This window comes from Diachasmimorpha longicaudata, chromosome 3, assembly GCF_034640455.1.
Source record: "Diachasmimorpha longicaudata isolate KC_UGA_2023 chromosome 3, iyDiaLong2, whole genome shotgun sequence".
Lineage (NCBI taxonomy): Eukaryota > Metazoa > Arthropoda > Insecta > Hymenoptera > Braconidae > Diachasmimorpha > Diachasmimorpha longicaudata.
The window spans coordinates 10535896-10557395 of record NC_087227.1 but is presented as its reverse complement, the minus strand read 5'-3'; the positions used below and the strand labels follow the sequence as shown (position 1 = coordinate 10557395).

Below are 21500 nucleotides of genomic sequence, written 5' to 3'. Positions count from 1 at the left end.
GCGTAAACAAAGATGGCCGCCTACGACCAGGGGGGGGGAGAGGGCGACAATTGGCGCTGTCGTTTCATGCGATATGGGCCAAAGCCAAAACACGTGCAGTCGAAAAAGTTGTTATTAATATTTTGGATTTCTCCAGTGGTTTTTGTGTTCCAATTATTCGAACTTGAATCGCATAATTCAGTGGGAAAAATGGGAACGGGTCAAGAAGTTCATCGACCTGGAGGATTTAAACAGTCCAACAAAGCTCACAAAACAGGAAGACATCGTAGTAAAGGCTCCATCAGCAGTGCACTAAAAGGTATTTTTAGGTTAAGTTCATATCAATCGAGCTACATAATGAACGTATTCCTTCATTATTATCTCTCTAACAATACAATCATAAATGAAAAATTAAAATTCGTCAAATAAATGTACATATTTCTGATTGAACTTGTTCCTGCCGGCCATCTAGGTAAGGTGAGTGTCAAAACATTAACAAAACGATCAAAAAAACAACTGGGTAAGGAAGCCCGTCGCCATCAGTGCCAGCAGCTGAGGGCCAAGAAAAGGGAGGAAGTGTTGGCTGCCAAGAGAAATCTCGGTGGCTCCTGTGCTCCACCAATTTTGATCACAATCATTCCTCTTCAAGAGGATTTTGACACCAACACTCTTATCAGTACTCTCACAGATGCCGACGAAACAGCTGAAGTGGCTCAGAGTCCCCAAGGGCTCACCCACATCGCAGTCCCGAGATTCAAACAACGTTTCTCCTTGATGGTACCGCCCATAGGAAATACATTCGCGACATTAGATGCGGCCAAAGTCTCCACGACTATTCTATTCGTTTCTTCAGTAGCTTTGGACGGGAGTGGTAATCAAAAATGTGAGACGATTGACTCTTGGGGAGAGGAGATAATGGAGGCATGTCTAGCTCAGGGTTTACCCACCACAATCGTGGCAATAACAGATCTGGAATCTATTCCCATTAAGAAAAGGCAAGATGTGAAGCAAAGGGCTCAAGAAATCATTTCAAAATGGCTCCCTGATGATAAAGTTCACCCCCTGGACAAACCAGTCGATGCCCTGAATCTTCTCCGAAAGGCAGGGGCTCAGAAACAGAGAACTGTAACGTACAGGAACCGAAGACCTCATCTCATAGCAGAAAAGGTCAAATTCTCATCTTCGGGAGAAGATACGGGAACTCTGGAGATCTCGGGGTATCTGAGAGGTCGTCCATTGTCGGTGAATTCCCTGATACATATTCCAGGTTTTGGAGACTTCCAAATGTCTCAGATCGATGCCTCGGATGATCCTTATGCTCTAGAGAAGTCCAGGAAGCACGAGGGAGACGCTAAGATGGCAGAAACGAGGGTTTTGGAGGTGGCAGACCCTGCGATACAGGAGTCCCTAGAGTCCCAGAATATTCCTGATCTGATGGATGCAGAACAGACCTGGCCCACTGAGGAGGAACTTTCTCAAGCACTGGAAGATCAGAAAAAACGGAAAATTGTAAAGCGAGTGCCGAAGGGCACATCAGAGTACCAAGCGGCGTGGATTCCCGACGAGGACGGCGAGCCCGATTCCGATGTTGACTCTACCGGATCAAACGACGAAATGTCCATAGCAGAAGCCGAATCCGATGAAGACGAGGATCAACCTCTAAACGAGGATGAATTTGAAACAATGACTGTGTCAGAGGCGCCTCCAGACCACCAGAAATACGACGAGGAAATGGATTTCTACGAGGAGAAAACAGCAATGCAAAAGCTCCGAGAATCCAAAACAGACGCTCAGTTCCCCGATGAGGTGGACACTCCACAGGAAACCCCCGCGCGCATCAGATTCCAGAAATATCGAGGACTCGAGTCCTTCAGAACGAGCCCCTGGGACCCCAAGGAGAATCTCCCCTTCGACTACAGTAGAATTTTCCAATTCGAGAACTTCGACCGTACGAGAAAGAGAATTCTGAAGGAAACTGGCGACTCCGAGGGTGCGCAACCTGGATGGTACATCACTCTGCACGTGAAGGACGTTCCCCGTGTACTTTTCGATGCGTTCTGCACTTTGAATGATCGTCCACTGATCGTCTTCGGTCTTCTACCAAATGAGATCAAAATGTCACTGCTGAATGTTGTCCTGAAGAGCGAAATCAGTGACTCAGAACCCATTAAATCAAAGGAACCACTGATATTCCAGTGTGGATTCAGGCGATTCAGTGCTTGTCCTATTTTTAGTCAACATACGAATGGATCCAAGCACAAATTCGTGAGGTTTCTGCAACCTGAGGACACGGTTGTGGCTAGCATGTATGCTCCGATAATATTCCCCCCTTGTCCAGTGATCTGTTACAAGGAGATGAAGGACGGCAGGCTGGAGGTGGTTGGGAGGGGCAGTGTGCTCAATGCTGAGCCCAATCGATTGGTCATCAAGAGAGCTGTACTGTCCGGGCATCCGTTCAAGGTGCACAAGAGAAGCGCTGTGGTCAGGTTTATGTTCTTCGAGAGGGACGATATCAACTGGTTTAAACCTGTTGGACTGAGGACGAAGTACGGACGCAGGGGACACATTAAGGAGCCTTTAGGAACTCATGGCCACATGAAATGCGTTTTCGATGGGCAACTTAAGTCGCAGGACACGATTTTGTTGAATTTATATAAGAGAGTCTTCCCAAAATGGACCTATGAGCCTTGCTTAATTACGTCCGAGGCAACCAATTAGCGGAGTATGATGGAATAAATTATACACATTGTTTAACACCTGGAAATAACTGTAAAACTTGTAAAATGTTAGAGTAACATTAAAACTTATTTCTAAGAATGAAAAAACAAAAAAGTTTGTTGTATCAACTCTCATTTAATATTCACCTATTTATCATACGGCTTAATCTTAAAAATGCTAAATTCAGCATTCATACAATATTTATTGAATAAATATAAAAAAATTCAATTCATCAAGATTTTTAAATACGTGATCCATGATTTTTTTCGTCTCAATTACTTTAATTGAAAAACCTACACATGCACGCACACAGTCAATTGATTTTTAGTGAAATATTCCCTTTCTTTCTCCAACAAAATGAATAAAAATTTTTTTTTACATAAAACAAATCCCTTTCATCGTCTTCACTTTCTGTAGGAAAAAAACACAAAAAGCGATGTTCAGTATGGAAAAAAAATTCTTCACATTAAAACTCTCATCCGTATGAGAAAGAAAAATAATTCATTTATACAAAAGCTTTTTGGACCTTTCTTCGATTGAGGAGAATATCTCTGGGAAGATAAAATTACTTCTTATTAAATTTAGAATATTTCTTTCACGTTGAGAGATACAAACGATGATAATCATTTGCACCAAATGCACCGTTGCACTTTGGACATTTCCTTTGACGAGTTTCATATCGGGTACGAAGACAATCCCAGCAGAAAACATGGAAGCACTTCGTGAGTACTGCATCCTTACGTTTGACTTTGCACGAGGGACAGGTGAGTGTTTCTTTGTACTCTCGGAGTTCTTCCGCCATAACTTCGTCCAGAGTTTCTGCCAATTCGATCTTCTTCATTCTCTCTACCTTCCTTCGTAATTGAGCGATTTCTTCTTGAAGTCTCTTGGTTTTGTAGGCTTCAGCTTCCAAGGAGCTTGTCTTCTCGGCCACTACCTGCTGCGCCTCTTTCATTTGTGAATGATATTTTTCTGCAAACAGAATAACAATGTTAAGTAAGTTATGTTATTGAAAGCACGAACGATTTTTCGATTCTCTGAGACAATCATTTGAACAAATGATGTAAAAATTATAGATTTTAAAAATAAACTCACCGAGATGGAGTTTCAAATCAGCAGCGCTCTGTGCACTTTCAATAGCCTTTCTCTTGTGCATTTCCATGGCCTGTTGCCTAAGTGCCAGTTCCTTCTCCACAGTGGCTAGTGAATTCTGCAAAAGTCGCTCCTTCTCTTCCAATTTTCGTACAACAACATTGGCCGCCTCGACTTGCGTTGTCAAAGTCGTGACTTGCTCCTTGAGAACATCTTTCTCCTCTCTGGCTAATTTATGCAATTGATTACTTTTTATTCTCTCAGTCATTAATTTGAAGTTGGCGTCATCTTTTTCACGCAATTGCTGAATCAAGCGAGAGTTTTGCTCCTGCATATCTTCAAATGCTTGGCCAGTTACCTCCATTTCGTTTAATAACGCTTCCTCTTCCTGCATCCAAACGCAATTCTGTTCAGTGTTAAGCAAATGTTCTTTTCGAATTATTAAAATTATCTTAACACTGGTTTGCATTATTTTATTAGTTTTTTAAGGACACGTTATTCAGACAGATGCATATTTGCATTCATTTTGCTAATGCAAAATGAATTCAAATTCAATTTTATAGTAAAGAAATTATTGTACGGCCATAAAGATCAGCATTACATTAAGCATTCGGTAAGGCTTACGAAGGTTACATTAAAGGTCACAAGAAGTATTAAAAGGATTGGTTAAGGGTTACAAGAGTCAAAATAAAGGTCACGAGATGTATAAAGAGGATCGAAAGTCACGAGAATTATAATAAAAGTTATAATAAGGGTCACAAGCATTATAATAGTGATCAGGGGGTCATCTAGGACTTTATTAAACCCAATCGAATAAAGGGAGAATAAAAATGATTGGTATGATGGCGATTACTGGCAACGTCATCTTCCATAGTTTGTCTCTTTCGAAAATAATTCTATTGTGCCTCACTGAGGATACCTTGTAAACCTTATAATGATAAGGGTATTCTATAGTATTAAAATTTCACTTTATACCTGTTTTTGTGAAGCAACCTGTCGCTGAAGTGTGTAAGTCTGTTCCTCCAGCTTCTTGATTTTGATCTGTGCATCTTCGTCGGCAAGTTTCTTGCGCTCCTCCCTCTTGTTTTCCTGCAATTCAAACGTCTTTCGATGCTCGGTATATATGTGATTTTCTACAAGCGTTTTTGGTAAAAGAAAAAAACGACAAATTGCTTCGTCAAAAAAAAGAAAAACCGGTGGTTCCTCTCATTGGATTTCTGAGTTGTTAATGCTCACCTGGATTTTTTTCAGCTGTTGACGAAGTTCTTCAAGTTCTGCTCGTGTTTTTCGTTCAGCTGCCATTAGTTGAACTTTGTCACGCTGCTCCTTGCCTACACCTTTGTACATGTCCAGGAGGAGCTTCATTTCCTTCATTTCGTTCACTGTTTTTCTTGAATAATAAAAAACAAATCACATTTGAGATACATAACATTTTTTGAAATTTCACTGAATAAATATTAAAAAATATAATAATCTATCCCTAATGGCTATATACGACTGTGAAAGAGTTTAAATAAATTCCTTACTTAAGCTGAGCCTTGAGGTCTCTCACAATCTCCGATTCAGCTACTTTAGGATCCTTGAGTCTATGCGCTGGATCCCTGTGCTCAGTTTTCACAGCGGTTTCTTTCTTAATGTCCTTCTCCCTCTTAATGTCCTTCTCCTTCTTAAGGGTCGGTGAAGTTAATGCGTGAGAATCACTGTTCCCTTTACTCCCTTCACCTTCACCTATCTCGATGGCCTCGACCTCCTCATCAATCCCCAATTCGCGTTTTATGGAAGTCCCTTCCTCTTTAATTTGCATGGACCCGGGCATAGAGTTCATAGTCTCTTCTTCTTTGCAACTTCCATCAGAATTGTTCCCCTCTTTACTCTCTTGGGATGACTGCTGTCCCAGCTTTGTTGTCAGTTCATCTACGTCTTTTTTTAATTTTGGAATTTCAGCAGAAGCCTCTTTATACTTCCTCTTGTACCTATGGACCTCTCCCTTCAGCTGTTGATTATGATTCTGCAGAGAGGTGATCAGATGCCTCATCTCCCTGTTGATAGGTCCAGTCTGTTCGTTGGCAGCTAAATTCTGCTCGAATTCAATCCTAAGCATTTCATACTCCTTCCTCAACTGGGCCAGTACATCCTCCAGTTGAATGCACTCGCCCCTGAGTTTTTTCTGTGCCATCAGCTCCTCACTCTCCATCATCTCAATGTGCCTCAAATGGGAATTCTTACTAGTCTGCAATTGTGCTCTCGCATCGTCCAGTTGAGTCTTCAGCTGCATTGATTCATTGTACAGCACTGAAAACTGGGACTGGAGGCATTTGTACTCAGTTGTCTCCACTATTACCGACTCTGGGAGCTGTCTAATATCCATCTTCAATCGCTCCACTTCCTTCAATACGTCTCGGTGCTGCTGATGTAATTTATCTAATTCCTGAAGTCTATTGTTAGCTAATTCTCTTGTCTCCTCCAGCTCACGTTGGAGATCCTCTAATTTCGTCTGAGATACACTTGAAGGAACCAGGGTGCTCGGCTTATTGGTTCCTTTGTCGTCAGTGCCATGGATTTGTTGGAATGCTTTCAGCTTTTCTATTGCCTCACCCAAGTGATGCTCTAGCTTGTCATTTCTCGCCCGAACTTTATTCAGCTCGTACTGGAGATCGTCTACTTGGTTACGAAGTTCTGCTGATAACGTGTCCTTGCCAGTTATTGTGTCCTGGAGTTCAGACATCTTCAGCGACATTGTGTGGTATTTTTCGTGCAGTTGAATGTTGATGGCCTGGAGATTTCTGTTCTCGGTTTGTATTTCATTGTTGGCCTTGCGAACTACCTCGTCAATGTTTGGAGCTTCCTCACCCTCGTACTCGCCCTTCAAAGCGAGGGTTATCTTCTCGTTTCGTTGGGAGAGACGATCAAATGCCTGGACGACCTTTGAAACGGCGCGTTTCGAGACCTGTACCCGATGGGCCAGCTTGTCATCTAGCTCTTCCTTGTCCCATGTGGAGAGCTGCATCAGGAAGGAAGTAGTGGCTTCTGACTCGTTTTTATTCTCGGACTCGTCAGCAGTTTCAGCATCAAACCTCTGCAACAGCACTCGGATGTCTTCATTTAATTGATTCCAGTAGCGATTGACTACATTGAGCACAGCATCATCCTGTGTTTGCCTCTTCTCTAGCTGTTCAATTCTCTGTCTAAGCTCTGTCTCCATTCTGTGCCTCTGCTCTAACCTCTGTACATAAGTAAAATACATGAGAAAAATTTTTTGGGCAGAGTATGATAAGGGAACGTAACCACCTGACATAAGAGCCAGCCTTAGAAAAAAGTTTTAAGAAGCGCCCATTGTGTCTGGTGCTCCCCAATCTATTTACGGATTGATTTGATTACCTGAGCAAGCTTTTTATTCTGGAATTGAAGGACTTTCATGTCCATTTCCTCCAATGTTGATATCGGACCGATTAAAATCGGTTCAAACTGGACTTTCTTTATCGGGGGTTGGGAACTACTGTCCCCTGCATCTGCTGAACGCTTCGACATCTTGGAATCTCCTTTAATTACCTGGAAAAGTACTAAAAAGTAATTAAAAAAATTATTTTTCCTCTGGATGAGAGAAATCAATGATTTTCTGAAGTGCCTTACCTGTGTCAAATATTTGGGAGTAAATTGGAATGAAATGGCGGATTTTTTTCGTAGTATGGGGGAGGTTGTCAAGGTCTCATTGCGTAGCGATAATTAAACTATTTTCCAGGAATTGTGAACACCAGTGTTCCAAATTTAAGAATAAAAAGTGATGCATTGGGCGACCAGCAAACTTTTTTGTCGAACGATGACCGCCATTACGAATTTTATTTTGAGGTTGTGACTCTTGACTGTGTTCAGGCGGATCGCGCGCGGGCAGTCGCGTGAAAGTAGCTGCATATAGTTTGGTTTTGGTTATGAAGGATTTGAATCCTTCGAATTGAGTCTTAATGGAATTCCACTCGTGCATTGAAGTATTATTAGACAGTACAAAAAGTCACAATTGTCTCCTCACACTCAACTATGGCATATCGAATTGTTGTGAATCAAAAAATCAAGGGGAAAAAAATCTCCAAAATTTTTTTTAGCACTACATTTCTCCAACCTAAAATTTCCAAATTAATTATGAAGATGGACTCTTCATTTGTAAACTTCCTCTCGATCGAGCTAGTTGAACAAAAAAGCCGCCAGACATCAGAATATTTTTAACACTTCGTTGATCCAATTCGAGCCGATACAATGCTCCGTTTGTATCAATCATAAAAATTAGAGTTTGCAGATACTGGGTAATGACTAACTCCAATTTATCAATATTGACTGAAGTTGCAATTCCTACATTTACTGATCCGAGACTTATCAACATTTCCATAGGACCGATCTCTTTCATGTGAACATTTCTATGGAGTGTTCAATTAAGATAAATCTCTCATTGTTTTACTTATCAAAATAAGAATCATCCCTAGCAATGTCATGATTTGATTCGTTAAAAAGTCAGCAACAAAGTCCCTTCCGACTATCGGTTATCTCCTAATAGTGTAGTACAACCTGTTAAAATTTCTTTCAATAGGTGAGGAATACTCCGAACATCCCAAAAACAGAGACAGTGGTAAAAAAACCTGTTTCTCGGAACAAACCTCAATCATCGGGTGAGTCTGGAATCACTGAAGACGGGATGCAATTATCAAAATTCTCGTCTCATCTCGTCCAGTGGCCGAGAGTGGCAAACTATTGCTGCCAGTTGTCAACTTCTCTCTCATAGATAAAATAGCTCTCATGCCAGACAAACGTGGACAATCCCTGGCCTGATGTAATGCTTCGATGCCTCGACAGTGGTTCAATGACCGTGTCTAACGTCTAGTTTCATTTGAGCTCTAAAAAATTGGTAACGTAAAGATATTCCTGAATTGTCGGCAGACCTCGACCTTGAATCTATTATTTCGCTCGTGTGTATCTCCATCCTCTGTCGCGAATCCTTTCTCTTTCTCCTCTCGCCACTCTTCCTCATGTTGGCCTGACGTAATCAGTGAACAAACACGAGAGATGCCGTTTTTATTGGCTCATACGTCAAGTGATCCGATGCAATTTTATCACTGTACCCCCCGCAAGAGTTGAATCAATAGCCGATAAGATTAGTAAGAATTTATAATAATAAAAATTAAAAATAGTTGAGAGCGAATGGAATAGTTGTTATCGGGATATTCAATGATAAGAGCGATGTTTCGTAGCCCCCACATGAAGATTGTTAGTGATTACAAGTTATTCGTCGTAATGATAATGTTGTTGAAATGCACATATCTATACAATTGAAACACAAAGAATGTAAAACAATTTTTTATGTTCCTATTTGTCAATAGGCTGCAGTTCAGCGCACAAAATTACAGACAAATGAACAATTATCTGCAACATAACATGTTGTTCGTCGCTGTAGAGAGTTTACCCAGAATATTTTTTGCAACATTTTCTTATAAAAATTAGCATTTGCGACTTAATAGAGCACTAGAAACCGCATTAAAAGTTATTACTTGACATTTATTCATTCCGTTCATTAATATCTGAAGAAGTTAATTGTTTAAGACCGATAAAACCATATTTACATTTTTTCAGTTTAAAGGAAAGTAATTGGAGTCAGCAGATGTAGGACAATGTAAATTATTCTCCTAGACTCTTTTCTATCGAGCTTTTCCGTTCATATAAAATCAAAAAGACGATCGAAATTCATGACGAAGGTGATCACAATCAACCATCGGATAATGATCAACTCACTCATCATGATTGCGCAACATTGAAGGACAATCCAAGTGCCTTGTGATTGGCAGTTAAAAATTGCATTGAATTTAGCGAAAAAAGCGACTTTCCAATGTTCCATACATGGAGTAGAAAAGTCATGAGGAAATATACGAAAGTAAATAAATCAGCAGCTGAAAAAATACCAAAAGTTATCGTTATTTTGCAAGAGCACGTGTTTGGTGCTGTCACAAGTGATACTGCAATACTGACTTAAGTCGGGATTGATGTCCAATGAGGGGGACATTCATACCGATTATTACTTAATAAAAGTTAATTCAATAGCTTAATCGGGAACAACAAATAGACTCTGTGTTAGTGCTGACATTTGCAATTTCCATTTGAGAAATTGCACATTTTTTTTCTATTATTTTTGAGGTATTGAGTTTGCCCGAGTTATTTGAAGCGAGACATAAAAATAATGTGATCAATCTAGAGTTGTGGAAGGGGAAATCGACAGCTACCCCACTCCTGGGTAGCAGTAGCACGATGGCTTTGCGCTATTTTACAACCGGCAATAGAATTTTTACAGCAGTTCAACTGCAGACGTCAACGCGATCGTTTCATTCACCTCACATTTTCGACTATCAGCGTAATTATAGCAGTAAAAATAGTTCAATTATGAATAAACTGGAGCACGTCAAGTTTGCCTGGAAAAATGCAGACGTCGTTACGTTTGACGTTGACTCGACTGTCATTCAAGAAGAGGGCATTGATGAGCTCGCTAATTTTTGTGGAAAGGGAAAGGAAGTCAGTGAACTGTAAGTAGAAACTTTGAACATTATTATTTAATCCTACTTTTTCTCGTTTCTCTCCGCAATTTTTTGTATGCCAATGGGGCATCCAATTGGATATAATGGGTTTAGAGAGTGGAAAGACCGTATGGCGTGCACTTATGTCAATGGAGAACAGTTAGAGATCTCTCGGGTGTTATCTGGATCCCAGGAAATCAATCGATTAATTGTGGACATTTTTGAACGCTGTAAATATATTTGCTGGGGTCTTACGACGTTTCCAATGTGGAGTGTAATTAATTCGATGGCATTGAAATTGTCTTCTCATTGCAACTGCTTTTTATCTCGAGGAAAACATTTTTCATAAACAATTTTGTGATCTCATCATTGTCGAGCGATTATTCGTTTCTGCCTTTAACTCGAAACCAATGATATTTTTTTTTACAGAACGAAAAGAGCAATGCAGGGAAATATGACGTTTCAACAATCGTTAACCGTGAGATTGAACTTAATCAAACCAAGTTCGGAACAGATCAAGGAGTTTATCAAGACACATCCACCTACGCTGACTCCTGGAATAAAGTATGTTTATATCCTCCCCTTCGGCTTAATAACAAGTAAACTGTTGACAATTGAAACTGTATCAAGTGGAGGGTTCGTGCAGCTTTCAATTGAATATCACGTTTCAAATTGAGTATGAAATGGGTGGAATTGTAATTTTCACTTCTAATTACTTGTTAATTGCAGAGAGCTCATAGATGCACTTCAGGCAAAAAAAAAAGAAGTTTACCTAGTTTCCGGTGGCTTTCGCTGCCTTATATCACCGGTTGCCAAACGATTAAATATATCTCAGGATCACATATACGCAAATAGACTTAAATTCTATTTTAATGGTGAGTAATTTCTAGTAGTTATTTTTATGCTGTACTTTGAGTATTCCAAATTGGAATTGAAAAATTGTAGGAATATCAATTCAAGTTTCGATGAAAAGTAATGGAATAAAGCGCAGTGTTTGAGCATTGGATTCACGCTAAATAATCTGGTATTCCCCATTTTATGTAACCGATAAGTGGGTTACGTTAATTAAGATAATTTTTTTTTCACTTAGTCACTACGAGAATCCTTGATTCAAAAATCCGGTGATTCCCAGAAATTTGGGGGTCACAGTTTGGCGCAATCTCTTAACAATTTTAGCCCACGTGCGCTCCGATAAGAAACGCAAGTATTTTCCATAATCGAGTTCGCTATTTATCACTTGATAACTCGTAACTAAGATATAGACGTGATCAATTCATCCGGAGAAACTTACGATGGATAGTGTCTAGGAATTGAGTCTCTTGACCTTCCCCATTCGTTGAGACATCGAGGAATTTTCCGGTTATGATAATTATTAGACCCACAAGATAAACCAGGAGGTTTCAAGCATATTATTTTGGGGGAGAGCGGTAGGAGGGTCGTGTCAAGAAATTCTTCCTGAACTCGATAATTATTAGCATGACAGATTGTTTTATTTGGAAATCGATGGGACATATGAATGTCGTACATCGAACTGACAAAACTTCAATAAAAATAGTGAACAGTTCATTAATTTAATAATTCCCAGTATTTTATTGGAGCGAAAAGTTTTTCTGCTTTTTATTCGAAGTCCTTCAAAATTTGTCATTTCTTTTCACCAGGAGAATATGCAGGATTTGACGAGAATGAACCGACATCGCGGAGTGGTGGAAAAGCTATTGTGATCAAACGACTACAAGACAAACATGGATTTAACACAATTGTTCACGTTGGTGATGGCGCCACGGACATGGAAGCATGTCCACCAGCCACAGCGTTCATTGGTGAATTTCTATACTTTTTAAATTTTACATGAGAAAAATACTTGAGATTTTTGTATCACTACCATTTGGGAAAAATATTGCAGACATTCTGTGATATCTTTCCAATTCTAATTCACATCGAAAAACAGGAAATTGAAAAATCTTATTTTTATCACTGAAAAACAGGATTTGGTGGTAACGTCGTCAGGGAGAGTGTGAAAACAAATTCCCTGTGGTTCGTCGAAGACTTCCAGGAGCTGATAGATGCCCTGGATTAACCCCCATTTAATCGGGGTTCGCAAGAACCTCGATAATTCTTTCATTTAAGTATTAAAAACAAATTAAATTTTGTTTGTACTCGAAAACGACAAGATATTGATCTTATCATTCCTGACGGTCAACAGGTGACGCAAGATATCGTGGATTAATATTAAATATTTTAAGTTTATCTCTAGAACAATGAAAAGTAATTTTTTTTTCAATCAATTAATTTAGATAAAGAGAAAGAAGATGAAAAACTTTGGATTGGTTTTTTCTTTGAGCGAATCATCTTCTTTACTTAAAAAGATTTATAACATATTTTTATGATACACAAATCTTGCATAATTAATATTAATATATCACAATTATAAAATTGCGAAACGAAACGATTTTTAAATCAATTTTTACTGTACATATACATTATATCATCATAGGTTTGATAAATTTACAGAACGTTCATTATGTCTATTGCATGTCGATAAATTGTCAAGAGGCTGAATGTATAATTGGAGGTTTTGAAATTGTTCCATGTAAAAGTGAAAGCAACTTTTATGACCCGTTGGAATAACTAATTGCTACTTGAGATTGATGAAATAAAAAAATCTTTCAACTACACCGTCAATCATGACAAAATTGGTGTTTCTTCTTTCGAATAACTGTGCCACCGAGAAATTACAAGCAATTAATGTGGGCAACCCTCCGACTTTCGGAATGTTTTTGGAATGAAGGCTAATTTGTTAAATATATAATTTACTCGGATATCATAACAATAAAATTGATCCACTAAAATATTCTTTTACTCAATTCTACTTTTCTATAGTTAAAAACAATTTTCGGATTTTTTGTTTTCTCAATGGCATATCTTCTCCCTTTCTTTTTCAAAAATATCGCGAAAAAATTCTTTCAAATGTTTCTTACACATAAAAATCAGTTGCTTCACTCCGTAGCTTTTTATTGATATTTGTTTCATGTAGTTTCATAAATTTGAAGAGATCTTAAATAATTTTCGTATAATTCCAATGACGACTCATGACAGCAGCATCGACAATGCTTGTTTTCTCAATTGTGCCACTCAAAAAATCCCGCAATCAATAATTTTTGGGTATCTATACATCTCCAAATGTCTTGAATAATAAAAAGATTCGTTAAAACATAGTAAAAACCAATAAGATGAATTAAACAATGTAAATTCATGAGTGTGCCTTTTTTTTTAGGTTTCATAATTTTCAATGGCACATTTGAACGTCTTTTCGTTCTTGCTGCGATTTAAAAAATCAATTCCCTCTTAGAAAACCATTTACTGATGCCTTTTAGTTATTTTTGTACACTAGAAAGGAACTTACGACGATCTGGATTGTTTTTTCGATGCAATCCACTCTTCTATTTTATTTTTAAGATCTGTGTCGGATTTCACGAGGTCCATGGTCAGTGGTGATCGATTAAATGGATCAGTTTGATCGCTCAACAAATGCCTGGCTATTGTTTGACGGTCCACCGACATCTTTGAAGAAGGTAGAATCACTGGATCGGTCATTAGGGTAGACATAATTGGGTCCAAAAATTCGTCTGGTGCGTCCGTCAGTATCTCGTCCTCTTCTCGTTTTATATGGGCTGCTTCTGCCACGCGTTTTGAGAAATTTGCAAGGTCACTCAGAATCCCCACTGCACCAATACGAACCAGCACGTTATCAGCTAACTCGAATAAATCGGGGCGGTAGGATCTTCCATCTTGTGAAACAGCGAGTGTGAAGTTAGCATTCTCCCCCAAATTGATATAAATTTCGCAAATGTTTAGTACTAAGTTTGCAGGATTAAACTCATACTCCTTTTGGTCTTTTACTTTCCAATTCCTCTTGTTAGGTCCCACCAGTTGCAGCAGTAAATAATTTAGCATAGAGGCAATTCTGTCCACCAGAGTACTGTGACAGAAGATAGACTTTATCTCAGAAGTGAGCATTTTGAGTGTAGAAATGGTTTCCCTTCCCAGAATATTATCGAATCGTGCTATCATGCCAATGTGCTGAAGATACCCAACTTGCTGATCTCTCTCATGTTGCGGCAATTTATCCCAATCTCCATTCTCCCTCGCAGCCAACATAGTTTTCAACTGCGCCATGTTACTTAGTGCCTCATCCAAGAGGAAAACAGCATCATTCATCAATAAATTAATAAACCTGAGAAAAAGTGGAGGCTGAACTGCTTCCATATTGTTCTCAGCTTCGATAGCCAATTTCTGGAAATTGCTTCTATGCTCTCTTATTTTCCATAGGTAGTCCATGGCAATGTACATCGGTCTGCGATAGTTGAATTTCTGCTCGAATTGGACACTCTGTCCTGTCATTTCTATACTAACAAACACGTGCAGTAAATTCCCGACGATTTCGTTCCTATGTGGATGTTTAAGGAACAGTTGTTCCCTATGGAATGTACCGAGTGTCGCCTGCAGATGATTGTTGCTGTCATCTTGGATCGGCAGAAGTGCCTCCAGTCCCTCAGCCAAATGTGCCCGTACATGAGGATTATAAAGCCTCTTCGGGGAGTCCATCAGCCCAATGATTTCCGTCAGAATTGGATCCAAGAAATCCTTGCCATATTCCTCAAAGGTATTTGGGTTCAATCTCCTCAAGAAGCACACGAATCCCACCGTATTTTCCACCACAAATTCAGGAATACATTTGAGAGTGTCTGGAACAGTCTCAGGCAGTGGAAATGTGATATTCACAGGCTTCATCGGCGCAAAGACTTCCCCGTTTTCATCCAGGGCTAGATTTGAGGTGACTTGCATGACCCAGTGAGCAGTGGCAGCATGGAACTTGGCAAGGAGCTCCAGCATCTCTGGAGTGAGTAGACTAGCTCTCAATGACAGATATTTGGTCATCTCCATCTCCATTCGTTGAGTAATAACGTCAAAGACTTCTGAGGATCCTCCGGCCTGAGCGTCGGTATAGACTCGTTGAATCCTGCTGAGGTCTTGGGTTGTTTTCATGAGTTTCTCCAGAACCACTCTGTAACCCAGGTCCAAGACCCGATGAGTGAGGAAGAAACACTCTGTGACGAAGGTGAAAGTCTTTGCTACTGGCCTAGTTTCGTTTTCTGATACGGGAATAAGGCAGGTCTCTTTGCTCATTCCTTTCATGTGGATCCCTCGAGTCCTTGAGTCTTCCTCGTCTAGAGGCTCAGCTGCACAGTAGGTGGGGTCAATCTTTAAGATTTTCGGGTCGTCATATTTCAAGCAAAAGGGTTGACAGAGTCGCAGCAAAACATTTCCCAAATTCAGCATGAATCCATCAGAAGCTGTGAGAGCTGGCCCAACGTTGCCCTGAGTATTCCAGAGCTTGCCCCTAGCAGCATTCGCCTTGAGGCACCTGGCAATCCACTTTAGAGTCAAGTGCCTCGTCTCCGCTGAGCACTTGAGCAACGAATGAAAAATCTTATGAAGATTCTTGCTGAGAGCATCTAAGGCAGTCCAGATATTTCCCTCAATTGTTCTCGACTGTTGCGTCAGTGGTTTATCAAAGAAATCATAGGGACCTCCGTAGCTCTTTGGTAAACAGCTCAGAGACAGCAGAGCCCCGAAGATTGTGTCAGAAAAGGCAGAGCCGTGATCGGCAATTGGTGTGCAATGGTGAATTAATAACTTAGCGAGGGATTCAATATTGGAGAATACCTGGAGAACATCGAACCAGTACTGCCTGAAGACCAGAAGATTTGAATCAGCTGCTTCCTTATAAATAATATTCAACATTGGTCCAAAGGCTCCAAGAAGAGCCTGAGCATCACTCTCCTCATCAATTCCAATCACCTTAACAACATTCTCGGTGAATGCAGCCACATTTGTTGTCTCAGCCGAGTCCACGAAGAGCTGCAGATACTGTCGGCGAATATCCTGTTCCTGAAAAATTTCTGGAGCCTCTAGGGCAGTCCCCACTGACCTCAGAACGACGTTTTCTAGAATAATGACATCATTGAGCTCTACGTCGGAATTTTCCTGATGTTTTAGCCTCTGGAGTCGATTCCAGCACTCAAACAGATAAGGAATTATCTCTGACTGAACATAGTGAGGGTCTACCGTGGCTCCCTTTATGTCCGAGATTGGAGTGAGTTTCGATCTGATGTCTGGAAAGGTTAGACGTTCGAAGAGTCCATCTTCTACCGTTTCCGCGTCGATTGAGATAAGTCGGGAATTAATTTGGGGGGTTTTCTGGATTAATAAAAGTCCAAAGATGGATTGAATGTGCTTGTCAAGGGCTGGGGAGGTGCAAGGGGGAGAGACTGTAGGAGGGTCTAGGCCATTTGAAAATGATGAGGAACGGGAATGCGAGGAATTTTGAGATTGAGAGAAGGATTCTGTTTCGGTAGAATTGGAGAAGAGGCCGGCGAAGGGGTTGTTGTTTACGTTCTCAGCCATTGTTTAGAATGGGGGTGTTACCTTGCCATCTAGGAGGTGATGAAATAAATCTGTAACGAAGGAGAAAATGTATCACTGGATAAATCATTGAAAAGATTTAAAATATTGGGAACTGTATTTTCTATAGGGCATGACGTCCAAAATGGTGGATAGGCCATTTTTTTAGATATGAAAACGTCAGTCAAAATTCAGTCACACGTAATACTCACGTAATATTTTCCCCCTGAAAAAAGTCGCTGAATGCTCCATACAAATCGCAAATCATCTTAAATATAGAGAGTTTCTAATTTGTAATGATAATAAAAAGATACAAAGCCCCAATTGTCGATTGGAGTGCTGATCAGCCTAGAAACACTTTGACTCATTCCAATTTTCTTCTTGTCGAAGAAGTCACTTTAAAAAGGTGTCTGGAGATGATAATGTATTTTCGCAGTTGTCAAAATCACCTGAATTAATGTGAATCAAATGCTACAAAGAGCATTTACCCTCAAAACCAATAGAAGGTTAAATTTTCCTTTATCACTCTACTGCATATATTCCCTACATTTTTTACGCAAATTCCAAGTTTATCGTGACTTGTGACACGTAGTCAGGTTAATTTTCATGTTTTATTAGTTTTTGAGCTTTCGTCAAGATGTCAAGGACCACCCGAGGTTGAGAGACTCAGAATTAAGAAACTGAACTCACCTGAGAACTCTCGGAGGTGGTAATGAGTTTAATTTTCCATTAATTTTGGCTCACGATTGACGAATCATTGTTATTTGGCAGTAGTTTTGAGGTTCAGATGGATCTGGATGATTCGGAAGGTTGGGGAAAGATTTTAGCAATGAGTGGGGGAAGAAACAAAATGGAAGAATTAATGGAAGGCGGGACGCTCGAAAGAAACAAAGAGACGGTTTCTTTAAACGGTTTTGTGATTCTTATCCGAACACAAGCAAAAACGCAATATCCAAAAGATAACAAACTTTCATTTATTTACTGTTATCAATTTACATCAATTTTAATTACAAATGATTGTACTTACTAATAATAAAAGTACATTAATATGGAAAAAGTTAATGTGGTGTCAACATATTTCACATTTAGAAAAAAAATAAAAACAGAAGAAATGAATTTTGGATGTCAATTATCAAGTCGAACAAAACGTTGAATGCCTCATAAAATGCTGATTTCACCCACTGACTCGTCCTGCACCCTTTTGCTACTCTTTCTGCTGGGGTTTGTACTCGGAGCCTAAAAAGTGGAGGAAGGTTACTTCCTCTCTGTTCATCCACGGTGCCAGCTCTTCCTTCATATTTTCCTTCAATTTCTTTATCAGATCCTTAGCAAAGTTCCTCCTCGTCTCTTTGTTGTTTAGGTGCTGCAGTATGTCCAGAATTCTCGTAGGGCCAAACTTCACTTGCCATGCTATAACGAACTTTTCTAGGAAAACAGTCATACATTCCCAGACCTCAGGGATATGCACGAATATCCGTTCAAAGGCCATGAAGAACATCTTCAACTGCCTCAACACGATAGCCAAGAATACATGCTCTCCCCCAACCCACTCAACAATTTTATTTCCCCTGACTTTGACGAACACTTCGAAATACTGCTTTCTCCATTTACCCCTCTCAATAAGAGAGTTTAGGATTTCCCTGGTGAAATTTGTTGACTCGAAGAGAGTAAAGTGAGGCTGAATATCGTTGTAGAACTCCGTCATGAAATTATTGTCATCAGTTTGACCTGCACAATAGAGATCCAGAGTCTTCGAAAAACTAAAGACATCCATTAAATGCTCTTCCTCAAGATCATCTCTCCTCTGCTTCCACTCTTGGGACCTCGCATATATGAGCTCGTCAATCATGAACTTAATGTTGCTGCTTAATCCCCTCTGCAGAGATATCCCTGATAATTTCTCGTAATAAGTCGAATGACCATCGTCTCTGAATGCAAAATTCTTGCCACAGAGTTTCAATAGATAACATAAGTACTCCAGGTGAGTCTCGTTGAAGTCCACCAGCAGATATTGAATGACCTTGTGGAGGAAGTGATTGGAGAGTAGATCCTCGTTGTAAAGCTCTCCAATGAACAGAATCTTTCCCAAGAACTCTTTGGGGTTCTCCTCGTTCAACTGTCGGAACTCTTCTGCCAGGAGTGACTTCGAGACTGAATCGGTGGCCCCTGTCAGCTCCTCGAGCTTCTGCGCTCTGAGGCTGTTCGCAGCCTTGCAGCGATCAAACTCTAATTCACATTTGGAAATAATAAGTGAACGAAGGTAGATAATTTTAGGCTGATTCACAAGAAATTGCTTGCAGAGAAATGCGTAGGCCCTTGAAAACGTGGGGTCATCGAAAGCCTTCTCGAAGAACTGATTTATGACGTCTGCCGCATCATCTCCCGTGTGGAAATTCAATCCCTTTATTTGTTCCACGAGATTTTGAAAGTTTGATGCAGTCACTTGATTCAGAATGCCTCTAATTGACCTGGAGAGGATGTGGGGTTGTGGGACATAACGTGGGAAACCAGTGGTTGTGGTTAAGCGATTGTCAGGTGTCTCCTGAAACCCAGTGGATGGTCTCTTCGGAATTTCTTTTGAATCCTTCTTCGCGCTAGGGATGTTCCTATTGTTCTCCTGAGCTGTGCCCTGAACATCCTCTCGTTTATTCCCTGGTGTCTTTACTGCGCCCTTCACTCTAAGGGGCTTCGCTGGAGCTCGCGCGGCTTGAGTGGCATCTACTCCAGAGCTGGTGGAGGTGGAAGAGGAAGGATTTTGACTGTTTTTACGAACGACTTGGGATCTTCTTTGTGCCTTGTGCTGATGATGCTGGAGACGAGTGACACCGTTCGATAATGGAGGATCTGCAGCCTCTGAATGCTGCTGAGCGGAATTTCGCAGCTCCATCCGACTTTCCAGAGCGTAAAGACGAGTCTTGAGCATGAAGTAAGCCTTCCTGTAACGCTGATGTTGCTCTTCAATGGCTAGACTTCCGTCCAAAGCTTTCATCACATCAGCAATTATCTCTTCTTTGAACTGTAGGACAAGCAAATGAAAATTTATTGATGAAATGGTAAAGGTAATAATTATTTATTCGGAGACAGATTGTTCACCAAATTTACAGGATACTTACTGTTTCCATGTATGAAACAAACCACTGCGGTGGTAGAGTATCTGGATTTGTATCGTTTGTCGTGTCCGAGGATGAATCATGGGACGTTTCAGAAAATGTTCTTCTCCTGGTGTCAGAACCCTCACGCATACCATGTCGAGGCCGTCGTGATCCTCTTTGTATCGACGACATAGTTCACTATGGGAAAGAGATGCAAACATGTGAAATGTTCGCCAAGTACTGACCCTCGATCGATTACCCTCGGCTTTGGTCACCTCCGCGGGGATCAACCGCTCGTGTCATTTACAACAAAAATGTTGCCGAACTTCCTCTATAGTCTGTGAGCGCGATTAGAGGGTTTCCGACAACATCGCAATTCTGGCACTTTCATTTAGTAAGAAAACAAATAATTTCCTTCTCAGAAATATTTTTTTTTCTTCAGTGATTTCGGAAAATTGTTGTGCCGAAGCCACTATCCTTCGGTCGATACTTAAATTAGAAAAATCGATTTCTACCAAAATGTCAGGACGACGCGATTCCAGCGGAACTAATTAGTGAAATTGTCAAATAATCTAGGAAAAATTTCCACCGAAAGGTCGGTCAACTGAAATGATAGCCACAAGTAAGGAACGGCAAATTACACATTAATGAAATTAATGCGGTAATTAGCGATAAGTGGACAATTCTCAGATCAACAATTTCCACGACCTATATATAGTTTTTTTAATGCGTTGAATGAGAACCAATGGGAATGAAAGGGCGACTAATGAGTCCATCTTGTTGTGCTCTGTCGCAAGGCTTACAAATCTAAACACCTCGTCGACCTCTAGGCGCACAGACAAAAGGGAGTCGAAACGTAAACAAACGACAAGCCTAATTTCCGTTATTGCGAGAAAAAGTAACAAATGGAAATATTCATAATTTACATTTATGCCTTTACAAAATTCACACTTTGTTGTTAGGCACTCAAGATCCTCCACTTTAACGAACGTCACAATAAATTAAATAAATATTCTCATTCAGCGACAGAAAATCTTCAATTGTTAGTCATTGGGATGAATTCAATAGTTGGGCTCCTGCAAAGATTCAGTTATTCCATCAGAAAAACCAAAAAAATTCCAAAGTTGATGGGAATTATTGTTTCCTTTGTATGCGCGGTTTCCATCATAGAATCAACGACATTAATAAATAACTGGGATAAAAACTCACTCAAATATTCTTTTAGTCGTTGAAACTCCACATTCAGTGTTGATAAATGATAAAAGTCAGTAATCCGATGATGAAGATGAAGACAAAGGATCATGCGGTGCCCAGAATTGCCCGAAAAGTCTTACGATCCTTCAACGCCAGCTTTTGAACTGATTATGACGGCTACCGTTATACTTCGACGCATTTCGTCAAACCGACAACACTCGATCGCACGGCGTATGAACGCACAGCGCCACTTTCCGCGGGCTATTCAATTCTCTCGATCTTTGTATCATTGACTTTAACTGGACAAACTGAGAGACAACTGATAAAACTAGATGCCCTTATCATACACATTAGATTCGTCCTAGAGAGAAACTAATTTCCTATTGTAACAGATTTAACCAGAAAAATTTAACGG

General features: G+C 40.1%; 4 protein-coding genes across 10 annotated transcripts; 2 read left to right on the top strand and 2 right to left on the bottom strand.

Annotated features, from left to right (window-relative positions):
* Positions 1-68: 68 nt before the first annotated feature.
* LOC135160697 (pre-rRNA-processing protein TSR1 homolog) lies at positions 69-2811 on the top strand. Its single transcript, XM_064117529.1, has 2 exons — positions 69-298; positions 452-2811. Exons 1-2 carry the CDS (start codon positions 190-192, stop codon positions 2695-2697), a joined length of 2355 nt encoding a protein of 784 aa, XP_063973599.1. The 5' UTR covers positions 69-189; the 3' UTR covers positions 2698-2811.
* Position 2812: 1 nt separating this feature from the next.
* Positions 2813-7648, bottom strand: Bre1. Of its 5 annotated transcripts, none has more exons than XM_064117525.1 (7): positions 7420-7648; positions 7168-7349; positions 5316-7012; positions 5026-5179; positions 4765-4893; positions 3793-4195; positions 2813-3669 (listed from the first exon to the last, which is right to left on the bottom strand). In XM_064117525.1, exons 2-7 carry the CDS (start codon positions 7315-7317, stop codon positions 3293-3295), a joined length of 2910 nt encoding a protein of 969 aa, XP_063973595.1. In that variant the 5' UTR covers positions 7318-7349; positions 7420-7648; the 3' UTR covers positions 2813-3292. The 5 variants fall into 5 exon arrangements, with proteins under 5 accessions (XP_063973595.1, XP_063973594.1, XP_063973597.1 ...); XM_064117524.1 differs by having other exon boundaries at positions 7168-7338; XM_064117527.1 differs by having other exon boundaries at positions 3793-4177; positions 7168-7338.
* Positions 7649-7716: 68 nt separating this feature from the next.
* On the top strand, positions 7717-13027 carry LOC135160718 (phosphoserine phosphatase). The gene is made up of 7 exons (XM_064117582.1): positions 7717-8084; positions 8366-8680; positions 9403-10343; positions 10764-10898; positions 11064-11209; positions 11993-12154; positions 12320-13027. The coding sequence occupies exons 3-7, from the start codon at positions 10072-10074 to the stop codon at positions 12409-12411; spliced, it is 807 nt and encodes a 268-aa protein (XP_063973652.1). The 5' UTR covers positions 7717-8084; positions 8366-8680; positions 9403-10071; the 3' UTR covers positions 12412-13027.
* LOC135160694 (ubiquitin conjugation factor E4 A) lies at positions 11803-21273 on the bottom strand. 3 transcript variants are annotated; one of them, XM_064117522.1, is made up of 3 exons: positions 21101-21273; positions 13738-16852; positions 11803-13518 (listed from the first exon to the last, which is right to left on the bottom strand). In XM_064117522.1, the coding sequence occupies exons 2-3, from the start codon at positions 16800-16802 to the stop codon at positions 13467-13469; spliced, it is 3117 nt and encodes a 1038-aa protein (XP_063973592.1). In that variant the 5' UTR covers positions 16803-16852; positions 21101-21273; the 3' UTR covers positions 11803-13466. The 3 variants fall into 3 exon arrangements, with proteins under 3 accessions (XP_063973592.1, XP_063973591.1, XP_063973593.1); XM_064117521.1 differs by lacking the exon at positions 21101-21273 and adding an exon at positions 17490-17638; XM_064117523.1 differs by lacking the exon at positions 21101-21273 and adding an exon at positions 17012-17453.
* Positions 21274-21500: the final 227 nt, after the last annotated feature.

Bases quoted from the DNA above. Each gene is read 5' to 3' on its own strand.
- LOC135160697 (XM_064117529.1), top strand. From the start codon at position 190: ATGGGAACGGGTCAAGAAGTTCATCGACCTGGAGGATTTAAACAGTCC. The intron at 299-451 runs GTATTTTTAGGT...CCGGCCATCTAG, and splicing joins CATCAGCAGTGCACTAAAAG to GTAAGGTGAGTGTCAAAACA.
- Bre1 (XM_064117525.1), bottom strand. From the start codon at position 7,317: ATGTCGAAGCGTTCAGCAGATGCAGGGGACAGTAGTTCCCAACCCCCG. The intron at 7,013-7,167 runs GTAATCAAATCA...ACTTATGTACAG, and splicing joins AGAATAAAAAGCTTGCTCAG to AGGTTAGAGCAGAGGCACAG. The intron at 3,670-3,792 runs GTGAGTTTATTT...TTCTGTTTGCAG, and splicing joins TGATTTGAAACTCCATCTCG to AAAAATATCATTCACAAATG.
- LOC135160718 (XM_064117582.1), top strand. From the start codon at position 10,072: ATGGCTTTGCGCTATTTTACAACCGGCAATAGAATTTTTACAGCAGTT. The intron at 11,210-11,992 runs GTGAGTAATTTC...TCTTTTCACCAG, and splicing joins ACTTAAATTCTATTTTAATG to GAGAATATGCAGGATTTGAC. The intron at 12,155-12,319 runs GTGAATTTCTAT...ACTGAAAAACAG, and splicing joins ACCAGCCACAGCGTTCATTG to GATTTGGTGGTAACGTCGTC.
- LOC135160694 (XM_064117522.1), bottom strand. From the start codon at position 16,802: ATGGCTGAGAACGTAAACAACAACCCCTTCGCCGGCCTCTTCTCCAAT. The intron at 13,519-13,737 runs GTAAGTTCCTTT...TTATTATTCAAG, and splicing joins AAAAAACAATCCAGATCGTC to ACATTTGGAGATGTATAGAT.